Below are 23,392 nucleotides of genomic sequence, written 5' to 3'. Positions count from 1 at the left end.
GGAATGCAACTCTCTGGGTCTCAGTCCCAAGTTGACATTTCGGCCTCTGTGTTTGTTTGGAATGTCGAAAGGAATACCCGATATATAGCATCCTTATAAAGTTTAAGTTTTGCCTATTCGTATCCATATTTCGCCAGAGGTTAGGTCTCTTTCATAGCACTTCTTGAAAAGTGTAGCGAACACAGATGACCGTATGCGTGGAGGGTTCACAAAATCCACGCAACGACAGTAAACAATCTATGCCCTTCCTCTTGTCAAATAGAATTTCTCAGGCAGTGTATCGATACATCCGTGTTGTTTACGCAGTTGGATGATCATCAAAACTCGAAGTGCAGTTGTCAGTTTCTAATACATAATCAAAACATGCTTCATTCAAAATATTGCGCTTCGTGTCACTTTCAACTCGATGGCGTATACACTTCTGAAATGTCAACACACTGAGCGGACTCTCGGGTATGACGTCACACCCACAGACCGCAGACCGCTAAAAATATAAATATGCATACGAGTGGGCGGGGCTAAAGTGGTTTTAGTTTTGGTGCATATTTATAATTTTTCGACTATTTTTCGTACATGGATGGTGCAGATGTGGTATATATTCATGTTTGAATGGCATGTAATAATAAGAAGAAGGGTTTATTTTGTATAAAGGCCATACGACCCATCGTACAAGGTGGTACAATAGTGATTTTGGTTACCATTTTCATACAACAACACTAACAGAATCAGAATAAACATGTTCTAAGAACTTGACAAAATTATTTATGATGTTATTGTCTGATGATGTACATATGCTGCGGAGTGAATAATAATATCCATGGACCGTTTTCGGAATATAACGCCGACGCATATCCTCATAGCGTTTACAAATATAGACAATATGGATTTCATCCTCAATACTTTTACAGTGTTTACATAATACAATATCATCATTGCAGGAGGCAGTACCTCTTCTAATATATTTGATACCTACTGCATTACACCCTGATCTAAATAATGTGAACAGACGCTTGCACTTATTACTTATGTTCAATGATAAATATTTTTCACAGGTCAACAGAGATTTATTGGACTTATAGAAAGACAGCGAACGAACATCTAGGGACAAATGCCACTCTTGCATAGAGCAGTTGTTAATTCTTTCAGTAAACATATATAGAAACATTTTTGTATCACCGACATCTTGTGAAATCCAAGCAGTACCAAAGCCGAGATAAAATACCAAATCACTGACATGGCGATCCCATGTGGGACGTTTCCTGAATTCAACAGATAATAAAAATGGATAACATTGATATGGATATCTACTTTGATGCATTCTTAATAATCTTAGCCAGTATTTAATACATTTGACATAATAAACATTGCTTCAGGGTGCCCTCCCACATTCCCCATATGCAACAGCATTAGATGATCTGTAACTAATCTGAAGTAAAAATTTGCAAAATTTTCGATGGACAATTTCAATACTTTCTCTCTTTTTAAAACCCCATATCTCAACACCATATGTTAGAATTGGTACAATCTTTTTATCAAAAATATAAAATCCTTCTGAGAGTGACATATCATATCATCTTATAAATGACTTGATCGGCCAAAGTGCCTTATTAGCTTGATCAGATAATGTTTTACATGCCCTAGTCCAAATCAATTTGGGAGTTATCATAAGTCCTAGATATTTATAAATATTGACAGGTGGGGCACCATTTAGTCACTGATCAACTCAGTCAGATAGTCAGGTGGGGCACCATGTAGTCACTGATCATCTAAGTCAGATAGTCATGTGGTGCCCCATGTAGTCACTGATCATCTAAGTCCGATAGTCAGGTGGGGCACCTTTTAGTCACTGATCATCTAAGTCAGATAGTCAGGTGGTGCCCCATGTGGTCACTGATCAACTCAGTCAGGTGGGGCACCATGTAGTCACTGATCATCTAAGTCAGATAGTCAGGTGGTGCCCCATGTGGTCACTGATCAACTTAGTCAGACAGTCAGGTGGGGCACCATACAGGCACACTGATCAACTCAGTCAGGTCAGGTTGTGTTAGATACTCAGTATCCCTGATTCTAGTCAGATGCCCCATGGTGATCCCAGATAGTCATTTCAACTTAAAATTCTACTTAGTTAGATACTTATCCTATCAAAATTCTATTAGATAACAATTAGGAGTTAGTAAAGCTAAACACCTCACCGGAACTATTAATATCTGGGCCGAAGGACGTATTGACACATGATTATTGAGTGTTAAATCAATGCAGCTTGTTAATGTCTCACAGTGCCAGTGACGGCATTGTTAGAACACGTTGTCAAAAATAACAGAATCTAGGTTTTTTTCACACCTAAGTAAATATAAGGAAAGTATAAACATTCGCTACCCAGACACAGGTTGCCATGGTAAACAAGAGTTTGTCTTTGATTGGTTGCCATTGGAGTCGCTGTCTGTTTTATTGACCCAGTGTGCTACTCTTGAAGTAATGTGGATAAAGAGATATGGCCATTTTTCTGTCTCCCTTTGTTGATATAAGTGAGATCAAACTTTGCATAGGAAGAAATGCATTGTTAAGTTGCTTGAAACACGAATATATCATGACCATGACTACTCGGGCGTCGTACCCGAACGGTGAGCTGACAATGGTGGATGAAGACGATAAAGTTGGATATCAGATGCAGGCCGTTGTGGCTTTGTTCGGAAATAATTAGAAATTGGAAGGAAGGATTTTAGTAATCGTCTTTTCAAAAGTCAATAATGTTTGACCTGTGTAAGTAGAAGAATTGATTTATGGCTGTTTGGACCTGTCACATGTTTTCTAATTAATTGGAATATTGACGGTTAATAGAAGAATAGCTGTTAGAAATCTTCAAAATGGATGCAGTTGAAGACAGGATGAGCAAGATATGTGAGAATGGTGTCTTCAAAGGAGTGAAAATGTTCGTTACAACAAGTGTTTCAGTTCTGGGAAGTAAGGATATGACAAGTGTCTTCATGTTAGCCCTGGACGATCAATGGAAGTGTGAGGATGTAATCACCGGAATTTCTTGGATAAATTCTCTCTGCGTATGAGATGGTGAAAAGGGATTCCTATGATTTGCTACCAAGAAACTGGTTTCAACTTTAGTTTAGGTGCTATATAAAGTTATTCCTTATAATAGTGGTCTTATGGAAGTGTTTCTTCCAATAGTGGTCACACTAAGGCTTTCCTTGAAATGGTGGTCCTGTCGTGATTTCAGTGGTCTTTTAAACATTTTCCTTAAAATTATGGTTTGTCACTGTCATACTCCTGTACTGAGAACCTTGAGGGAAGGTTATTGTCATATTCCTGTACTGAGAACCTTGAAGGTAGGTTACTGTCATACTCCTGTACTGAGAACCTTGAGTGTAGGTTACTGTCATACTTCTGTACTGAGAACCTTGAGTGTAGGTTACTGTCATACTCCTGTACTGAGAACCTTGAGGGTAGGTAACTGTCATACTCCTGTACTGAGAACCTTGAAGGTAGGTTACTGTCATATTCCTGTACCGAGAACCTTGAGGGTAGGTAACTGTCATATTCCTGTACTGAGAACCTTGAGTGTCGGTTACTGTCATATTCCTGTACTGAGAACCTTGAGGGTAGGTTACTGTCATATTCCTGTACTGAGAACCTTGAGTGTCGGAACCTTGAGTGTTACTGTCATATTCCTGTACTGAGAACCTTGAAGGTAGGTTACTGTCATATTCCTGTATCGAGAACCTTGAGGGTAGGTAACTGTCATATTCCTGTACTGAGAACCTTGAGGGTAGGTTACTGTCATACTCCTGTACTGAGAACCTTGAGTGTAGGTTACTGTCATACTCCTGTACTGAGAACCTTGAGGGTAGGTTACTGTCACTCCTGTACTGAGAACCTTGTACTGAGAACCTTGAGGGTAGGTTACTGTCATATTCCTGTACTGAGAACCTTGAAGGTAGGTTACTGTCATACTCCTGTACTGAGAACCTTGAGGGTAGGTTACTGTCATACTCCTGTACTGAGAACCTTGAGGGTAGGTTACTGTCATACTCCTGTACTGAGAACCTTGAAGGTTACTGTCATACTCCTGTACTGAGAACCTTGAGGGTAGGTTACTGTCATACTCCTGTACTGAGAACCTTGAGGGTAGGTTACTGTCATACTCCTGTACTGAGAACCTTGAGGGTAGGTTACTGTCATACTCCTGTACTGAGAACCTTGAGGGTAGGTTACTGTCATACTCCTGTACTGAGAACCTTGAGGGTAGGTTACTGTCATATTTCTGTACTGAGAACCTTGAGGGTAGGTTACTGTCATACTCCTGTACTGAGAACCTTGAGGGTAGGTTACTGTCATACTCCTGTACTGAGAACCTTGAGGGTAGGTTACTGTCATATTCCTGTACTGAGAACCTTGAGGGTAGGTTACTGTCATATTCCTGTACTGAGAACCTTGAGGGTAGGTTACTGTCATACTCCTGTACTGAGAACCTTGAGGGTAGGTTACTGTCATACTCCTGTACTGAGAACCTTGAGGGTAGGTTACTGTTGTTATATTCCTGAAAGTAAATTTCTGTAAAGGTAAATGTTCTATCACCTTTGGGGGTTGTTATATGCCTGTTCCAAGATCCTTGAGGACATGTAATTGATCTTGAGTGAGTGAGTGAGTGAGTTAATATTTAACGTCACATCGGCAATACGAATTAATCTTAAGAGGAATCTTCAGAGTATAAGATTGGTATGACAGTACACATAAGGTCTTTGATGGATGGCGGCAGTCTTTGTAAATTATCTCTTGTCTGCTTTTGTCATACACAACGATTGACCATTACAATTGATTTCTGCGCAAACTGTCGCTTGGCACGTCTTTGTGCACTCAGCTCATAGTTTTGTGAAAGTTTGTAGTCACGCATTGTGGTGGGTCTGATGACGTCATCATTGATTGGAATGACGAAAAAGTGTGGGAAAAGGTTTCTTCATTACTTCCAGTGAGAGCAAGAAGCGACTTGTTTAACACTTACATGAGCATGGGTAATTTTCAGCGTCAGTTACTTGAAAGAAGAGGTTTCAGGGGGAAATTTATTGCAAATAGCTCTGTCGTTGACTGCTGAGTGATTTTATTGATTGATGAGCATCTGCCGTCAACTGTTGGGAGTCTGTACAAAGGAGAACATGTGTTCACCATCTTGGACATTCTTATGGAGTATAAGTCATTGTTAATAATGTTTTGATGGCAAGGTTCTAGTCACTTAAATGATTTCTTGGGTAGAAAGACAATATAAAATGTACGGAGACAAAATGGAACATGATGTAATAATGTATGTGCAGTTTCTATACTTGACAGAAAAAAGTTCATTAGGAATTTTTTAGGATTTTTTTCTGAAATTGTATACCATGTCTTCACTTAAACTATCCTGAAAATCATTCATGATGATTAAGTTTGTGACAGTATCCATTAGTGGAATATTTCGGGATGTAGTTGTGTACATGTATTTGGCATTGATTCATCGTTTTGTTCCACACAGTTGTGTAATGTAAAAGTATGATTTGACTTATATTGAAAATACTCAAGGTTGTTATTAAATCTATGTAATTTTTGTAGGAAAGGTTGTCATTATTTAAAGCAAGAAAGCAGTTTACATTAGTGGAATATTTCGGGATGTAGTTGTGTGTATGTATTTTTGGCATTGATTCATCGCCTTGTTCCACACAAAATATCGCTTTGTTCCACACAGTTGTGTAATGTAAAAGTATGATTTGACTTATATTGAAAATACTCAAGGTTGTTATTAAATCTATGTAATTTTTGTAGGAAAGGTTGTCACTATTTAAAGCAAGAAAGCAGTTTACATTAGTGGAATATTTCGGGATGTAGTTGTGTGTATGTATTTTTGGCATTGATTCATCGTCTTGTTCCACACAGTTGTGTAATGTAAAAGTATGATTTGACTTATATTGAAAATACTCAAGGTTGTTATTAAATCTATGTAGGAAAGGTTTTCATTTATTAAAGCAAGAAACATGAACATGAGCTTGACTTGAGCCAATTGTTCCAAAGTCAGAGCATGGTAATGTTCTGTTCCTTTTACTAGTTTAGTAAGCAACGGTAACAATAGACCATATAGCACTTAACTGAAAATGATGCCATGTTTGGCTTGTAGACTCAATAGGTTTTTTGTCACAAATTGTTCAGATGATAAAATTCTGTTATAATTGTTTTCTCCTTCCATAAAAGGTTTTCTGTTGTTTCTCTGGAGAAAGTTAAGGTGATTGAATATTAACCTAATTAATCAATGCTGATGAGTTTCCTGGAACACATGTCTACAACAATCATTTCTAATTTGCTAATTGGAAAGTAGTATCTTCCCACTCATTCTCTTTCATATAATGCAGCATGATGTTACTGAAGACTCTGATTTCATATCACTGAAGATGCTGTCTGTGCGGGTTTCTTGACTCATAAAATTCTCCTGCATGTGCTGGTACCTCCTTTCTCCAGAACGGTTAAGATTTAGCTGTTCTGTAGTACAACTGTCCTTATGAGGATCATAATCCTTGAAACCCCATGTGAAAAGACTCGGTGACAGTTGTATTGTGGAGTTTGAATTTCAAAAAGAAGACAGGAATTCGGACAAGACCTGTATGGCAGTGTACCCATGATTGATTAAAGAACTGATCTGGTTGTGTCTTCATGGCAACTGATGTTGGGATATTGAGACCCTGAGGTGGATGCCAATATGAAAATGTACCCAGTATGCTGTGGATGTTCTATGTAAGTGTTGCTTTAAACAGTTTTTCAATTTTCTCCAGTGTTTGACTTGAAACTGGGCCACAAGTTATTAGGTACAAATTATTATGCACAGGAAGATGAGATCATTTTTCTTGTATTTCTGTTTTGAAAGTTTCAACATTTGAAAACATATTCATGAATTATAGAAAATACATTAACTATCTCTGTATTTAGATTATGTTAATATTATAATGTCAACATGCAGATATTGAATTATATGTCAACTGAATATTTTTGAATGAAAAATATGGCAATTTAGTAATACTTCCTGCTGTTTCATTGTAAGTGATTTCTTGACACTGGTACATTTCCCTTGCAACTGAATCAAACTAACAGTCAAGTATGTATCTCATTGTTGGAAAGAATGGAGTGTGTCAAAATATCTTGTAAATTATTCCTTGTCCTGCTCCTGTATGTGAATGAATGATTTGATACAATACAGTCAGTAGCCATCAATATCTCCTTGCCCTGGTCAGTACTGATTGTATTCATGCTATGAGTGAAGACCTGGTCAGTACTGATAGTGTTTATTCATGCTATAAGGTAGACATGGTCAGTACAAATGGTGTTTATTCATGCTATAAGGTAGACCTGGTCAGTACTGATAGTGTTTATTCATGCTATAAGGTAGACCTGGTCAGTACTGATAGTGTTTATTCATGCTATAAGTGAAGACCTGGTGTGTCAGTATAAGGTAGACCTGGTGTGATTGTTTATTCATGCTATAAGGTAGACCTGGTCAGTACTGATAGTGTTTATTCATGCTATAAGGTAGACCTGGTCAGTACTGATAGTGTTTATTCATGCTATAAGTGAAGACCTGGTCAGTACTGATGGTGTTTATTCATGCTATAAGGTAGACCTGGTCAGTACTGATAGTGTTTATTCATGCTATAAGGTAGACCTGGTCAGTACTGATGGTGTTTATTCATGCTATAAGGTAGACCTGGTCAGTACAAATGGTGTTTATTCATGCTATAAGTGAAGACCTGGTCAGTACTGATGGTGTTTATTCATGCTATAAGGTAGACCTGGTCAGTACTGATGGTGTTTATTCATGCTATAAGGTAGACCTGGTCAGTACTGATAGTGTTTATTCATGCTATAAGGTAGACCTGGTCAGTACTGATGTGTGTTTATTCATGCTATAAGGTAGACCTGGTCAGTACAAATGGTGTTTATTCATGCTATAAGTGAAGACCTGGTCAGTACAAATGGTGTTTATTCATGCTATAAGTGTAGACCTGGTCAGTACTGATTGTGTTTATTCATGCTATAAGGTAGACCTGGTCAGTACAAATGGTGTTTATTCATGCTATAAGGTAGACCTGGTCAGTACTAATGGTGTTTATTCATGCTATAAGGTAGACCTGGTCAGTACAAATGGTGTTTATTCATGCTATAAGGTAGACCTGGTCAGTACTGATTGTGTTTATTCATGCTATAAGTGAAGACCTGGTCAGTACTGATTGTGTTTATTCATGCTATAAGGTAGACCTGGTCAGTACTGATTGTGTTTATTCATGCTATAAGGTAGACCTGGTCAGTACTGATTGTGTTTATTCATGCTATAAGGTAGACCTGGTCAGTACTGATTGTGTTTATTCATGCTATAAGTGTAGACCTGGTCAGTACTGATTGTGTTTATTCATGCTATAAGGTAGACCTGGTCAGTTTATTCATGCTATACTGATAGACCTGGTCAGTACTGATGTGTTATTCATGCTATAAGGTAGACCTGGTCAGTACTGATTGTGTTTATTCATGCTATGACCTATCAAGTGTTTATTCATAGATAAGGTGGTCAGTACTGATTGTGTTTATTCATGCTATAAGGTAGACCTGGTCAGTACTGATTGTGTTTATTCATGCTATAAGTGAAGACCTGGTCAGTACTGATTGTGTTTATTCATGCTATAAGTGAAGACCTGGTCAGTACTGATGGTGTTTATTCATGCTATAAGTGAAGACCTGGTCAGTACTGATGGTGTTTATTCATGCTATAAGTGAAGACCTGGTCAGTACTGATGGTGTTTTACCCCTCTCCCACTTCAGTAGGCCCCCACCATGCTGTTACCAAGTGACAGGACAGCTGGAAAAGCCCATGTTTATTGAATGCGAGTGTTGCTATCTGTGCTTGTTTCCTGACACCAGCTGTCGTAAAGTGATACACAATGTGTACATAGATCTACTCACCAAGTAGACACTTCCTGGTTCACCTATATCAGTATCGTGATACCGTACATGCCCCACAAGTCCCACTCACTGGTCTGTCATACAGACCCTGAAACTAATAGACCCAATACAGCTCATGCAAGTCTAGAATGTGTGGCAAGTCTAGATTCCCACACGTCCCACTCACTGGTCTGTCATACAGACCCTGAAACTAATACCCAATACAGCTCATGCAAGTCTAGAATGTGTGGCAAGTCTAGATTCCCACAGTTCCTGGTCTCATTTTAATTATATTTGTTGTTAATATGACAAATTTGAGTATGTTTACAGCGTCAGTCAGTGCTACATATGCTGATCTGATGACTTCCCTGTGGGGAGGAACTTCATGGCATCAGTATATAAACCAGACATGGACCAGGAAGGTTAGCTGTCAGATAGATCCCAGCTGAAACCAACATGTGTTATCAGTTCAGGATGTGGGGAGCCTCCAATTTCCTTCCTGTGATGTCATGTAGATGTAACTTTAAGTCCACCACATTCAGTGCTTAAACATTCAAAGAGCAGTTTTCATTAGATGGAGTGATGTAGTAATGTTGGTTTTGTGTGGAGTGCCTTAGATGTTACTGTCTTGGTCATTGGAAGGGTTACAGGACCATATGTTGGGGGTCCCCAGTTGTAGGCTTCTGTCAAGTGTGCTGGGAAGTTATAACACCATTGTTCTGTGTGGAGTGTGTTAAATGTTACTGTCTTGGTCATTGGAACAGGATCATATGTTGGTGTTCCTCGGGGGGTGAGGGCTTCTGTCAAGTGTGCTTGGAACAACAGCATTGTTCTGTGTGGAGTTCCTTAGTTTCATCCAAATACTCACCTGTGATGTCATGTGGCAGGAATCACTATCTAGGACATAGGACGCCTGTACAGGAGAACACACCAGGCAGTTCATATAAATAACCTTGTATTCCAACCAAGGAGACCTCCATCTACATTGACTGGATGTTTTGTGCATGTTGTTGTGTGGAGAGCCTTAGCACAACATGCTGGTAGACGCCAACAGGGCACCTGTTTCAAGTTTGGTGTGATGTTATAATCATATTGTTGTTGTGTGGAGAGCCTTACATTCGTCGGAAAAGTCTCCCCGGATGTACATGGCAGGTACTGACTAGAACATGCTGGTTACGGACACAGCAGGCTGGTAGATCCCAATTGGGGACCTCTATCAAGTTTGGTATAATGATACTGGTGTGCGGAGTGCCATAGATTTGTTCCAGTGCTCACCTGTGATATCCTGAATATGATATAGGACAGCATTATAGGACGACATGCTGGTAGACACCAATGTGGGACCTATAACAAGAGATACAGCTGTATCCAAGTCTTCATGAAATCCCATCGAAAGTGCAGTTATGATCAGGCTTACAAAGGATGTAGCTTAATTTACAGTTTGTGAGAATGATGACTTTGCTGTGAAATGTCTGGTGTTGTGTACCGACTCAGGTAAGGAGATGTTTGTCAAGTGTACTCAGTACTGGCAGCAGTTCACAGTGGTCCTACAGTCACAGCACAAGTTGTTCTAACCATATCTGGGGCGGTGGGGTAGCTTAGTGGTTAAAGCGTTCACTAATCACGTTGAAGACCCAGGTTCGATTCCCAACATGGGTACAATGTGTGAAGACCATTCCTGGTGTCCACCTGCCGTGATATTGCTGGAATATTGCTAAAAGCGGCGTAAAACCCAACTCACTCTCTCACTAACTCGCCACTCACTCACTCACTCACTCTCACTCACTCACTCACTCACTCACTCACTCACTCACTCACTCACTCACTTACTCTGACCACGTCTGATAGAATTTAAATGATGTAGGACTGTGTCTGTAGCTCCTGTTAGGTCCTTGATATTTTTGGGGGAGGTGGGGTAGCCAAGCGGTTAAAGCGTTTGCTCGTCATGCCGAATGCCTGGGTTTGATTCCCCACATGGCTACAATGTGTGAAGCCCATTTCTGCTGTCCCAGCCCATGATATTGCAGTCACAGCACAAGTTGTTCTGACCATATCTGGGGCGGTGGGGAAGTGTTCACTAATCACGCTGATAACTGTGGTTCGATTCCCAACATGGGTACAATGTGTGAAGCCCATTTCTGGTGTCCCCTGCCGTGATATTGCTGGAATATTACTAAAAGTGGTGTAAAACCACTCACTCCTTGGGGTTTTTTTATTTTGCAAAATATAAACTGATGCGCAAAAGAAAGTACACAGGTTGTGTTTCTTCCAATAAGATAAAAATAACAAAACCTTTTGATGAAATGGAAAATGTATGTTGAAGCACACTGCAATACACGTGTTTTATCAGCAAAATGACATTGTAACAATAAACAGCGATGTAGTGATGACCACTGCAGACGGTTCCTACGATGCTGGAAGGTCAAGGCCATTCCACGCAGCGGTAGGTAGGCCCATACATGCCAGCAGGACGAGGTAGTCTTGTCACTGTGAATCGGCTTACGCGATGACCCAATGATGTGGCTGCTGATGACGTCACCGTCAACATCCAGTTGCGTAGGTGAATAACCCGCAGATAGCGATCCTCTTGGGGTGTTGTGACTCTGGAACGTCCACTTCTGGGTCGATCACATGTCTGGCCTGTTGTACTGAAATGGTTAAACAGCCGAATTATGGTTTGTCTTGTGCAACCCAGTGTCCTTGCAATATCGCTGTTGAAAGCACCCATTTGTGTCATTCCTTTGGCCTGTTCTCGTTGAGCCGACGTCAATCTTGGCATTTCCTCGTGAGATTTCTGTCAAGTGATTGTTCAGTCTTCACGACAAACAGGTTTTATACTCTCTGTCAGAAAAGTGCTGGTGCATGGGACAATAATCACAATTTTGCAAAAATTTGTGCAAAACACTTACAAATGTTTTTGGTTGCATTTTGGCAAATGAAACATGATGGTTGCGTTCTATACAATCAATGTTTTTCAATAATTTTATTAGTTAGAACGCATATTTGGGATTGCAACAACAATTACACCTGTGTACTTTCTTTTGCTCGTCAGTTTATATCACATTTGACAAAGGTATTTGGTCAATATGCTGATGAACTACATTTTTATGATAAAGATATACTCTTCAGGACTGATAACCTCAAATATTGACATACCTGAGATATATTCCACATGAAAATAACCCATAACATCTTTGTAAGACCTAATCCATTTCTTTAAAACTGCAGCTGCACATTTTGAGTCAAGAAATGATACTGTGACGTTAAATATTAACTCACTCACTCAAGAAATGATAGAAGAGTATTTTCTAAAATTACTGCATTAAGTGGAGGTCAAACATATGTGTACCTCATTGACTGTCCATATGATGTCACTGTTTCCAAATATCTATCAATTAAATGTATCTTCCCTAACAAGGCCCTCCTTGAAATAATATTTCCACAAAAACAGAAGGACATTAAAATACTAGTAATCATTTCAGTGGACCAGTATTGTCAGCAAAATGTGAAAAATGAAAGTGTTAGACAAAGTGAACCAGACATATTGTCAGTTTCTCTAGAGTTGAGTATATTAGTACAGGAATAGGAAAGTGTTCCAAAGTCCAGGGTATTATATGCCATTCCTTTGTCTCAGGAGGAAATAGAAGCTTCATGCTTATAATATCAGAATTCTCTGGGCTCTATGGCTCAAAGGCCAAAAGTCTGCAGCACAGTCAGTCAAAAATTCACAAACTGGAATTAAGATATCCCAATTCACTGATATAGTTGTGACTAAGTTTATGGCATTGTTTTCGTAACTTGTATTTCTTTGATAACAGAACCAATGAAGAGGAATATGTTTGGCTTAATTGCAATGTTAAAACACCGAAGTAATATCACCCTGGGGTAATATCATGCTTGAGTCTGATTCCCCAGTCTCCAATGGAGAGAGGTATTGTAATGGGGTAATAGATCTGATTTGAATGATAAGCCACTGTCCACCATACCCCATCTGATGACAATACAGCAAAATCTGTCTTGCTGTCTCTAAAGTAAAGGATGGTAGCAAGTGGTTCAAGCTTTGTGTGCGTTGTTGCACTAAATACCATTAGATTCATGACACAGATACAGTTTATTCATGGGCAATGTTGAAACCCGTTCTTACTTCCGCTTCCAAGGTATATGACTCATGTATTCATAAAGGAATAGTCTAGTAACCATAGAAACTTGGCTGATTTTAATACTACAGGGCATGTTTAATTGCAAATGTTTGATGAATATATCATAAAGAAGATGAGAAAACATTACTGAATATAGAAAGATATGTTAGTTAATGGATGACAACTTCTTTACTATATTATGTAGTGATTTTTAGTTAATGATTCTTATACCATTATCAAGCAAAAGTGATTAAATCGTTATCAAAACGAAAAAGTCAGCCTCTGGGGTTTAAAACAATTTTTCCATTTTCATCACCCTGAACAGTTTTAATTCTTGGACATGTCCAATCTGCATGCATCCTCCACATCATTGGGTGTTTCCGTCTGATTCCCATCTCTTTGATCACCATGTCCACAACTTATGCCAAGAATTAGCAACACCTTAGATGATGCCTTTGGTCATTTACTCTGGAGATAATCCATTCATGGTATGGAATAGGGCCAGTGATCTGATAATTTGTGATGTAATTTTTTATCTACAAAGACAGCATGTGGTTTATGGAACCCCAAACAGCTAGTCCTGAAAAACTAGTTACAGAAAGTAATTGTTATTTTAGTTGTGCACGATGTCTCGGCTCACTCCAATTTTTGGTTGCATTTGCTCCTAAAACTTAAGTCACACACCAAACTGGTATATTTTGGAAGCCAATTTCAGCAATTTTATTTGGATATTTAAGTGTTTTCCACAAATCTTTGAATTTGACCACTTGGAAATTGACTTCATGTAAATGTATTTAGAAAATTGAAATTTTAAACAAAATTGCAATCACTTCTTTCACTTTGTATGAACTTTAGCCTTTAGGTACCCATGAAGGTCCGGGTAAGAATATTGATCTTCAGTAACCCATGCTTGTCGTAAGAGGCGACGAACGGGATCGGGTGGTCAGGCTCGCTGACTTGGTTGACACATGTCATCGGTTCCCAATTGCGCAGATCAATGCTCATGCTGTTGATCACTGTATTGTCTGGTCCAGACTGGATTATTTACAGACTGCCGCCGTATGGCTGGAATATTGCTGAGTGCAGCGCATAACTAAACTCACTCACTCACTCATTTAACCTTTAGGATGAAGGATGAATTTCAGCATAAATAGTTGTAAAGGGTGGGTGATTTAAACCAGTTATGGCTTCATTAAATAAGCCACAAAGGAACCAGAAATTTTGCACGTTGATGTAGATAGGTAAATACACAGGACTCATAGTAGCAAAATAATGTGCAAGGTGTAGCTGTAGTACAGTAAGAGTTAATACAAACATATCATGCATAAAGGTGATGAAGTGCAAGTAAGTCGAGGACTAAGTTGACGTTATGAATTCTTCATTAACTGAATTTACATTCCATACAAAAGGACGAAATTATGAAGTTTAAGTATGTCAGGGCCAAAACTGAAGAAAAAAATAATTCACTAATCCGATCCCTCGCCATGAAGCATAGTCGTATTTGGTGTTTTTTATATAGTCAGTATTTGGTGTTTTTTATATAGTCAGTATTAGTGGTGTTCCGATTAATTGAAATAATCGAAGATTGGTCGCAGTGACCAAACGACCAAGCAATCGATCACATTTTCACATAATCGAACATAAACTATTTTGAAACTACTGTTTTAGTCTTTGAAATACTTGACAATGGAACATATCTTAGAAGTTGTCAGGTCCTGAAAACATGTTTGTTTCTTAGAAAACTCACCTCACTAACTGAAAAGTCATGACTGGATATTTCTCTAAGACTCCTGGAAGTTTATGTTCATGATATATTAGTCATGACTTTAAAGTAACAAGTTGCATCATGTTATACTCTTCTGCTGTAACAACCTGGATAGGAAAATCTGAAAAATGACGCTAACCAATTTTTTTCGATGATTGTTCGTTGGTAATGAAGCAATCATCAATTGTGAGATTTCAACCAATTCCCAACACTAGTCAGTATTTGCAATGGAAATGCATACTTCATCTGGAATGTATACCATGGATGTGGTGTGTCTGAGTTGAAACAGTCACAACCATGTCCCTGAGTCTAAAATCATTTAAAAATCCTTCTTTTTTCATAAATACTGGTACCTGGTACTGGTAAATACTGGAATTTCATCTGAAGTGTCCTCCGTCTAAGCAGACTTGCAATCGTTCACAGCACACACACACATATATTATTTCCACTGCTTGTCAATATGGAAATGAGAAGAGTATCTTGTCCTTTTTATCTTCTGGAGTTTGTATGTACCTAGTTTTGGTTATTGGTGCGGTATTGAATTTTAAAGCTTTATGGACACAGAACAATGAGCAATTAGTTCTGGTAATTGGCCATATTTTAATAAGTTGATGATTCAGCACATTTTGCTGCAGTTTCTGTAAGGCTATTGATGTTTCCAGTCGCGGCTAGACAGTAATGCTGGACTTGCTAGTCCCAAACTGTTAACATCTTCAATGATGAAGTAGTCCCAGAGTGGCCTGACAGAGAAAATTAGGTTGTACCATGTTACTCAAAGCAATTTTCCACTTTAACTGTTATAGGGAGCCTAGTGGTTAAAGTGTTCACTTGTCACGCCGAAGAGCTGGGTTCAATTCCCCACATGGCCACAATGTGTGAAGCCCATTTCTGGTGTTCCCCACTGTGATATTCCTGGAATATTGCTAAAACCCAACTCACTCACTCACTCACTCACTCACTCACTCACTCACTCACTCACTCACTCACTCACTCACTCACTCACTCACTCACTGTTATAAGCTTTTAACTTTTTGGGGTTTCGAACCTCTAAGAGTTATGGAATGGGGCACTAGGTTTCCTAAATTGGGTATCGGGTTGTCAGACTCTGTGTCTAGGTGTGTCATTGTGACTGATGGAGACTCTTGGTGCTCATGCTGTCAACCTCTGTTTTGACTCAGTTGTATCCTGGTTGTAGTAACATGGAGGGAATATGGCAGCAGGGTTCTACAAACTTAATTTTCTGCTTGAGAATAATGTTTAGATGTTATATTTTCAGTCTATTTGGCTAAATGCCTGAGATAGGTGATAACTAGTTGATTCAATGCCAGAGACAGATGATAACTAGTTGATTCAATGCCAGAGATAGATGATAACTAGCTGACTCAATGCCAGAGATAGGGGATAAATAGTTCATAAGCAATGAAATAATTCTTCAATGTTGCCAACTCCACTCCCTCACTCACTCACTCATACTCACTCATACTTTATCAGTCCTTTGTTGGTGTTAGTTTTAGCAAAAGGTGTTACTGAACTCTTACATGGATCCTAAGAATCTTTCCAATTTGTTTTAGCATCGAAAATCCGACTGAGCGTCGAGTGAAGAAGTGGGCATACAGTTTTCACGAGTTGCTGTCCGACTATGTGGGCCGGGAAGAGTTTGAGAAGTTCCTCAAGAAGGAATACAGCCATGAGAACATCCGCTTCTGGAAGGCTTGCGAAGACCTCAAGTTCTGTCCCCTCTCCAGGGTTGCCATCATGATTGACAGGATCTATGAGTACGTGTTGCAGCTAGTTTCAGTGAAATGCTGATCAGCAGACAGATGTTTGCTGCTCTATAGTCACAGTAATTTTATTGCTAAAAGCGGCGTAAAACCAAACTCACTCAGTCAGTATATAATATATAAATATAACCTATGTTACATTTCACCACTTTCTAAATGGCATTCTGTAATCATATAGCTTTCGGCCATGGGAGCCGTGCCAATTTACACTTATCAGAGGGGTACACAAAGTCCGCAGTCTAGACTACCAGTTGTCTGACTTCCATTTTTGTGGAAGTCGCGATGATTGAGTGGGTTAGGCGGCTGACTTTGTGTGCTGGCGATTTGGTGCCTGACTCTGAGGGTGTGGGTTCGAATCCTGGATGGGACTCAACCCCAAAAAGGACTCGTATTTGAACTTTATTAACAAAGTGTCATCCCAAATATAACACAAGTTACATTTGACCATTTTCTAAATGGCATTGTGTAATCATATAGTGGTCACTTGTGTTTGAAGCTTTGTGATTATAATCTGTAATTAGTATTTTAGATTTTACTTAAAAATTTCATCAGGGTGTTTTATGTTTCAGTGAATTCTTGAATCCTGGGTCAGCTCATGAGATCAATATAGATGGTAAAACAATGGAAATTGTCCAGCAGAACCTAAAGAAGGAAAAGCCAGACAGGTAAGACATGCGCGCAAACTATTGTCTGGAAGTATGAAGGCACGAAATGATGACCAGATCTAGTAGTCATTTAATAGTATAGAAAAATACTGATAGTTAATGCATGTTTTTTGGTTGTGTAAAATATTTGAGACTGGACCAGACAATCCCGTGATTAATATCATTAGCGTCAATGTGTGTATTTAGCATACAATGACATGGTAGTCTGACCATCAGGTCTCGGGTATTGAGTCATCACATGATAGAGATAAATACTTCAGATAATGTAAGGCATTTTTTATCATTCTGATTCTTATTTTTTTGCAGGTTTACTTTTGAGGCTGCTCAGGAACATATCTTTCTGTTGATGAAGAAAGACAGCTATGCTCGCTTTCTTCGATCTGAACAGTATAAGAGTCTATTGGCTAATGCACTACAACCAGGGAACAAGAAAAAGTGAGTTATCTGCCCTTTAATTCTTTTACCAGCCATCTTGGATTGTAAGAGTCTTGTGTATTAAAATACCAATTATCAAAGGACCAATGACAGTTTTTGGTACAGTTACAGTTCATTCTGATGATATTAAACAAAACAGAACTGTTATTTGCCTGAAGACATGTTTAGATTCCTGCCACTCTTGACATTCAGATGATGGTTATGGAAGCTCAACCAAAGTCATACTGCTGTCATTTATCAAGGTTTAATGTGAATACAGATGCCTGTTATCTTTGTCCAGAAAGATTTAGATGAAACAAGGCTTTTACTGGATATTTTTGCTTTTCAAGTCTCAGTATGTTTTCTTTCTACGTCTTTTCATGTCTGGGCAAATCATTAGGCAGATACAGCATGAGTGACATCATGGAAGTGATGTATAGTGATATATGATAAAAGAAGAGCTGGGCATTAAGTGGCTTTGTTTTCTAGTAGCCGTTCAGGCTGGGATATGACCACACTGAAAGTTTTCAGTATAAAAATCTATATTATGTGGTAATATTAGCCATAGTGATACCGGGCACCTGTGCTAATGCAGTTGGTTCCTTGTTAGGACACCTGCTCAGAATAAGTGATACGTTATGATCAATAGTCTACCTGGTATAACTGTATCGTTAGTTCGTGCTCTGTAAAACTGGTCAGAAACAAATAGGATATGAGAGATTAAGATCTGATGTATGGAACCATTTGATTTGTGGAGGGGTGAGGGTGGGGTGAGGGGAGTAAGGGTGGCTGGAAGAATATGGGTAAGGGGAGGGTCATTTTAGGTTGTTAGGGGTGTGGGGAGGAAGGGTGGCTGGAAGAATATGGGTAAGGGGAAGGTCATTTTAGGTTGTAGGGGTGAGGGGAGGAAGGGGTGGCTGGAAGAATATGGTAAGGGGAGGTCACTTTAGGTTGGGAGGAGGAAGGGGTGGCTGGAAGAATATGGGTAAGGGAATGTCATTTTAGGTTGTGGGGGTGATGGGAGTAAGGGGTGGCTGGAAGAATATGGGTAAGGGGAGGTCATTTTAGGTTGTAGGGGTGATGGGAGTAAGGGGTGGCTGGAAGAATATGGGTAAGGGGAGGGTCATTTTAGGTTGAGGGGAGTAAGGGATGGCTGGAAGAATATGGGTAAGGGGAGGTCATTTTAGGTTGTGGGGTGAGGGGAATAAGGGGTGGCTGGAAGAATATGGGTAAGGGGAGGTCATTTTAGGTTGAAGGGAGTAAGGGATGGCTGGAAGAATATGGGTTAGGGGAGGGTCATTTTAGTTTGTGGGGGTGAGGGGAGTAAGGGATGGCTGGAAGAATATGGGTTAGGGAGGGTCATTTTAGGTTGTGGGGTGAGGGGAGTAAGGGATGGCTGGAAGAATATGGGTAAGGGGAGGTCATTTTAGGTTGTGGGGTGAGGGGAGTAAGGGGTGGCTGGAAGAATATGAGTAAAGGTCATTTTAGGTTGAGGGGAGTAAGGGATGGCTGGAAGAATATGGGAGGGGGAGTCATTTTAGGTTGGGATGGGGGTGGCTGGAAGAAGGGGAGGTCATTTTAGGTTGAGGGGAGTAAGGGATGGCTGGAAGAATATGGGTATGGGGAAGGTCATTTTAGGTTGTGGGGGTGAGGGGAGTAAGGGGTGGCTGGAAGAATATGGGTAAGGGGAGGGTCATTTTAGGTTGTGGGGTGAGGGGAGTAAGGGATGGCTGGAAGAATATGGGTAAGGGAGGGTCATTTTAGGTTGGGGAGTAAGGGATGGCTGGAAGAATATGGGTATGGGGAGGGTCATTTTAGGTTGTGGGGTGAAGGGAGTAAAGGGTGGCTGGAAGAATATGGGTAAGGGGAGGGTCATTTTAGGTTGTGGGGGTGAAGGGAGTAAGGGGTGGCTGGAAGAATATGGGTTAGGGGAGGGTCATTTTAGGTTGGGGGGAAGGGAGCAAGGGGTGGCTGGAAGAATATGGGTAAGGGAGGGTCATTTTAGGTTGTGGGGGTGAGGGGCGTAAGGGGTGGCTGGAAGAATATGGGTTAGGGGAGGGTCATTTTAGGTTGTGGGGGTGAGGGGAGTAAGGGGTGGCTGGAAGAATATGGGTAAGGGCAAGGTCATTTTAGGTTGTTGGGGTGAGGGGAGTAAGGGGTGGCTGGAAGAATATGGGTAAAGAGGAGGGGTATTTTAGGTCCACCAAAACCTGGAAATGTCCTTGAGAGTCGTCATCCTCACTTCAGATTGTTGTCCTAAATTAACTTTTTGTGAAATGTCATGAATGTTTTGCAATTCTATTACCAATATTACATAACTCATTATTTTATGCTTCTTGCAGTGGCAAAAGTAACATTTTTGCACATGTTATAAGCATTTGTATACTTTCATCATTCCAAGAAGCACATCAGGTTTGCAATCAATATTGGTTCTGTTTTATTGGTTATTTCTGTATAAATATTACAGTTTGACTCTTTTCAAGCAGGCTATTAAGCAGTAGCATGTAAGTAATGCAAGTTTCTCGTACTTGTGGTGATGGCTGTAGTGGTTATTTTTGGTGTTTTATCTTCACATGGCTCACTGCTAGAACAGTGTTTACACCACAGTTGGGTCTCTCTGGTTTCTGTGGAAATGTTTGGTTTTACAGACTAGAAACATTGACATGATTTGATTTGACAGTGCATTTTGGCTGGGTGTGAGGGTAGATTGGATGTGTATTATCACAGAATGTAAAAGCTATGGAGAATATTTTACTGCATGAGGTGGTTTTATCATATTTATGTTATGGGATCATGGTTGTCTTTTAATGTCATGCTTCACTTTGATTCCTACTATTCATATTCACCATTTACATCGATAATCACAGTCACTTTTTAATTTAATATTCTCCTTTGACATTGATAACCAGAAACTATTCACATTCATATCCTCCATTTACATTGATAATCCTATAAACTATTCACATTCATATTTTCCATTTACATTGATAATCCTAGAAACTATTCACGTTCATATTCTTCATTACATGATAATCCTAGAAACTATTCACATTCATATTCTCCATTTACATTGATGATCACAGTCACTATTCATATTTAAATTCTCCATTTGCATTCATGTTCATGTTTATTATTTACATTTGCCATTCACATTCATCATTTACATCCACATTAATTTTGTACTTTCACTATTAAGTTGTTTTTTCTCCATTTGCATTCATATCTGTCATTTTGTAGCCCAGTAGGTAGAGCTTGGAAACAGGAAACATATACAACCACATGCCTACACACAATTCAACACACACAACACACACAACATGCCTACACACATTTCAACAAACACACAACATGTCTACACACATTTCAACACACACAACATGCCTACCCACATTTCAACACACACAACATGCCTACCCACATTTCAACACACACAACATGTCCACACACATTTCAACACACACAACATGCCTACCAACATTTCAACACACACAACATGCCTACACACATTTCAACACACACAAACACACAACATGCCTACACACATTTCAACACACACAACATGCCTACACACATTTCAACATACACAACATTCCTACACCCATTTCAACACACACAAACACAACATGCCTACACACAATTCAACACACACACAAAGACACAACATGCCTACACACAATTCAACACACAACATGCCTACGCACAATTCAACACACAAAAACACACAACATGCCTACACACAATTCAACATACACAACATGCCTACACACATTTCAACATACACAACATGCCTACACACATTTCAACACACCAACACACAACATGCCTACACACATTTCAACATACACAACATGCCTACACACATTTCAACATACACAACATGCCTACACACAATTCAACACACACAAACACACATGCCTACACACATTTCAACACACAAACACAACATACCTACACACAATTCAACACACAAACACACAACATGCCTATACACAAATTCACTACACACAACATGCCTACACAATTAAACACACACATGCCTACACACAATTCAACACACACAACATGCCTACACACAATTCAACAAAAACACACACAGACACATGCCTGCACAATTCCACACACAGCTTAAACACATGCCTAGATCTGCATGCACCTCACTTTATTAGTGCTATTATCTTGAAGACATCAAAACCTACTGCACTTCACTAAGTCACTATTCACTATTCCTATTCATCATTCACCATTCACATTCATGTTTACTCACATGATGCTGGTCCCCCTCCTGGGGCGGTGGGGTAGCCTAGTGGTTAAAGCGCCCGCTCATCACGCCAAAGGCCCTGGATTGATTCCCCACATGGGTACAATGTGTGAAGCCCATTTCTGGTCGTGATATTGCTGGAATATTGCTAAGAGTGGCGTAAACCATTCTCGCTCACTCACTCACACGTAAGGTCCACTAAACCCTTGAGGTCATTGTCCACTCTCTTTACATTATTGTCCTCACAACAGAACTTTTCATTTTTTTGCACGTTATTGCCGTTTTTACAAATTGTTTTCTTGAATGTAGTTACATGACCATTACTAAGATAATACAATGTCAGTATCAGGTAATATTCTTGGACATTAATTGACTGTTGTTTAAGTCATTCCAAAGACTTAATTTGAAAGTTCCCTATTATAAATTCAGTACGTCAGTGTTCAGGAAGGTCCTATATCATTATGAAACTCATTATTATTTAATTATATGCTGTAAACTTCGTAAAAAGTGTTATTGTATTATCAAAGAGTTTTTATTAATTAAACCTGTGAAGATCCAGGTGAGAATTGATCTTCAGTAACCCATGCTTGTCGTAAGAGGCGACTAACGGGATCAGGTGGTCAGACTCGCTGACTTGGTTGACACGTGTCATCATATCCCAATTGCTAATAATGTTGATCAGTGGATTGTCTGGCCCAGACTTGATTATTTACAGGCCGCCGCCATATAGCTGGAAAATTGCTGAGTGAAATGGAAAACTAAACTCACTCACTCACTTATTAATTATATGTTCTGACATTGTATTTCTCACCCGTAAAGGTCTGGGTTAGAATTGATCTTCAGCAACCCATGCTTGTCGTATGAGGCGACTAACGGGATCAGGTGGTCAGGCTCGCTGACTTGGTTGACACAAGTCATTGGTTCCCAATTGCGTAGATCGATGCTCATGCTGTTGATCACTGGATTGTCTGGTCCAATCTCGATTATTTACAGACCGCCGCCTTTTAGCTGGATTATTGCTAAGTGCTGCGTAAAACTAAACTCACTCACTCTCACCCATTCATAAGAGCAGTAAATCAACAGTAAAATCTCCAAGGCAGCATCTATGCCAAGGGATTATACAGCCAAGATTCTCATACACTATCACAGACTCACAGCATGTGGTACATTCTTGTGGTGGTCCACTCTGTGTATTTGTTCTTGTTTTACTTCTTCGGTGGCTTGTGATGAATTGATAAGCTGTAGGCATGGCAAATAGTTCTCAAGTACCAATACTTTAGATGTGCTTGAAAAAAATCAGCTTTGTAGGATTAACTTCCACGTGGTTGTGTGTGGTCTCGTACAAGGAGAATAGGTCACAAATCAGTTGAAGTTCAGCAACACTGAACACGGAGAATCCTTGGATGGGCGACATG

At 39.6% G+C, this 23,392-nt stretch overlaps 1 protein-coding gene across 3 annotated transcripts in view; it reads left to right on the top strand.

The window, feature by feature from the left end:
• Window positions 1–23,392, top strand: part of LOC124283413 (regulator of G-protein signaling 7-like) — a 110,352-nt gene that overhangs the window by 80,825 nt on the left and 6,135 nt on the right. For 2 of the 3 annotated variants that reach the window (XM_046719468.1, XM_046719467.1), the window contains exons 11-14: window positions 16,431–16,634; window positions 17,210–17,305; window positions 17,612–17,740; window positions 20,206–20,223. In XM_046719468.1, the coding sequence (XP_046575424.1) occupies window positions 16,431–16,634; window positions 17,210–17,305; window positions 17,612–17,740; window positions 20,206–20,223 (447 nt within the window). The remainder of the gene's footprint in view (window positions 1–16,430; window positions 16,635–17,209; window positions 17,306–17,611; window positions 17,741–20,205; window positions 20,224–23,392) is intronic. The other variant, XM_046719469.1, reaches the window with a different exon arrangement.

The sequence above is a fragment of the Haliotis rubra genome, unplaced genomic scaffold (assembly GCF_003918875.1).
Source record: "Haliotis rubra isolate DU_JTF1 unplaced genomic scaffold, ASM391887v1 Scf315, whole genome shotgun sequence".
NCBI classification, from domain to species: domain Eukaryota; kingdom Metazoa; phylum Mollusca; class Gastropoda; order Lepetellida; family Haliotidae; genus Haliotis; species Haliotis rubra.
Note: the sequence above shows the minus strand (reverse complement) of the source record. Positions and strands in the feature narration are given on the sequence as shown.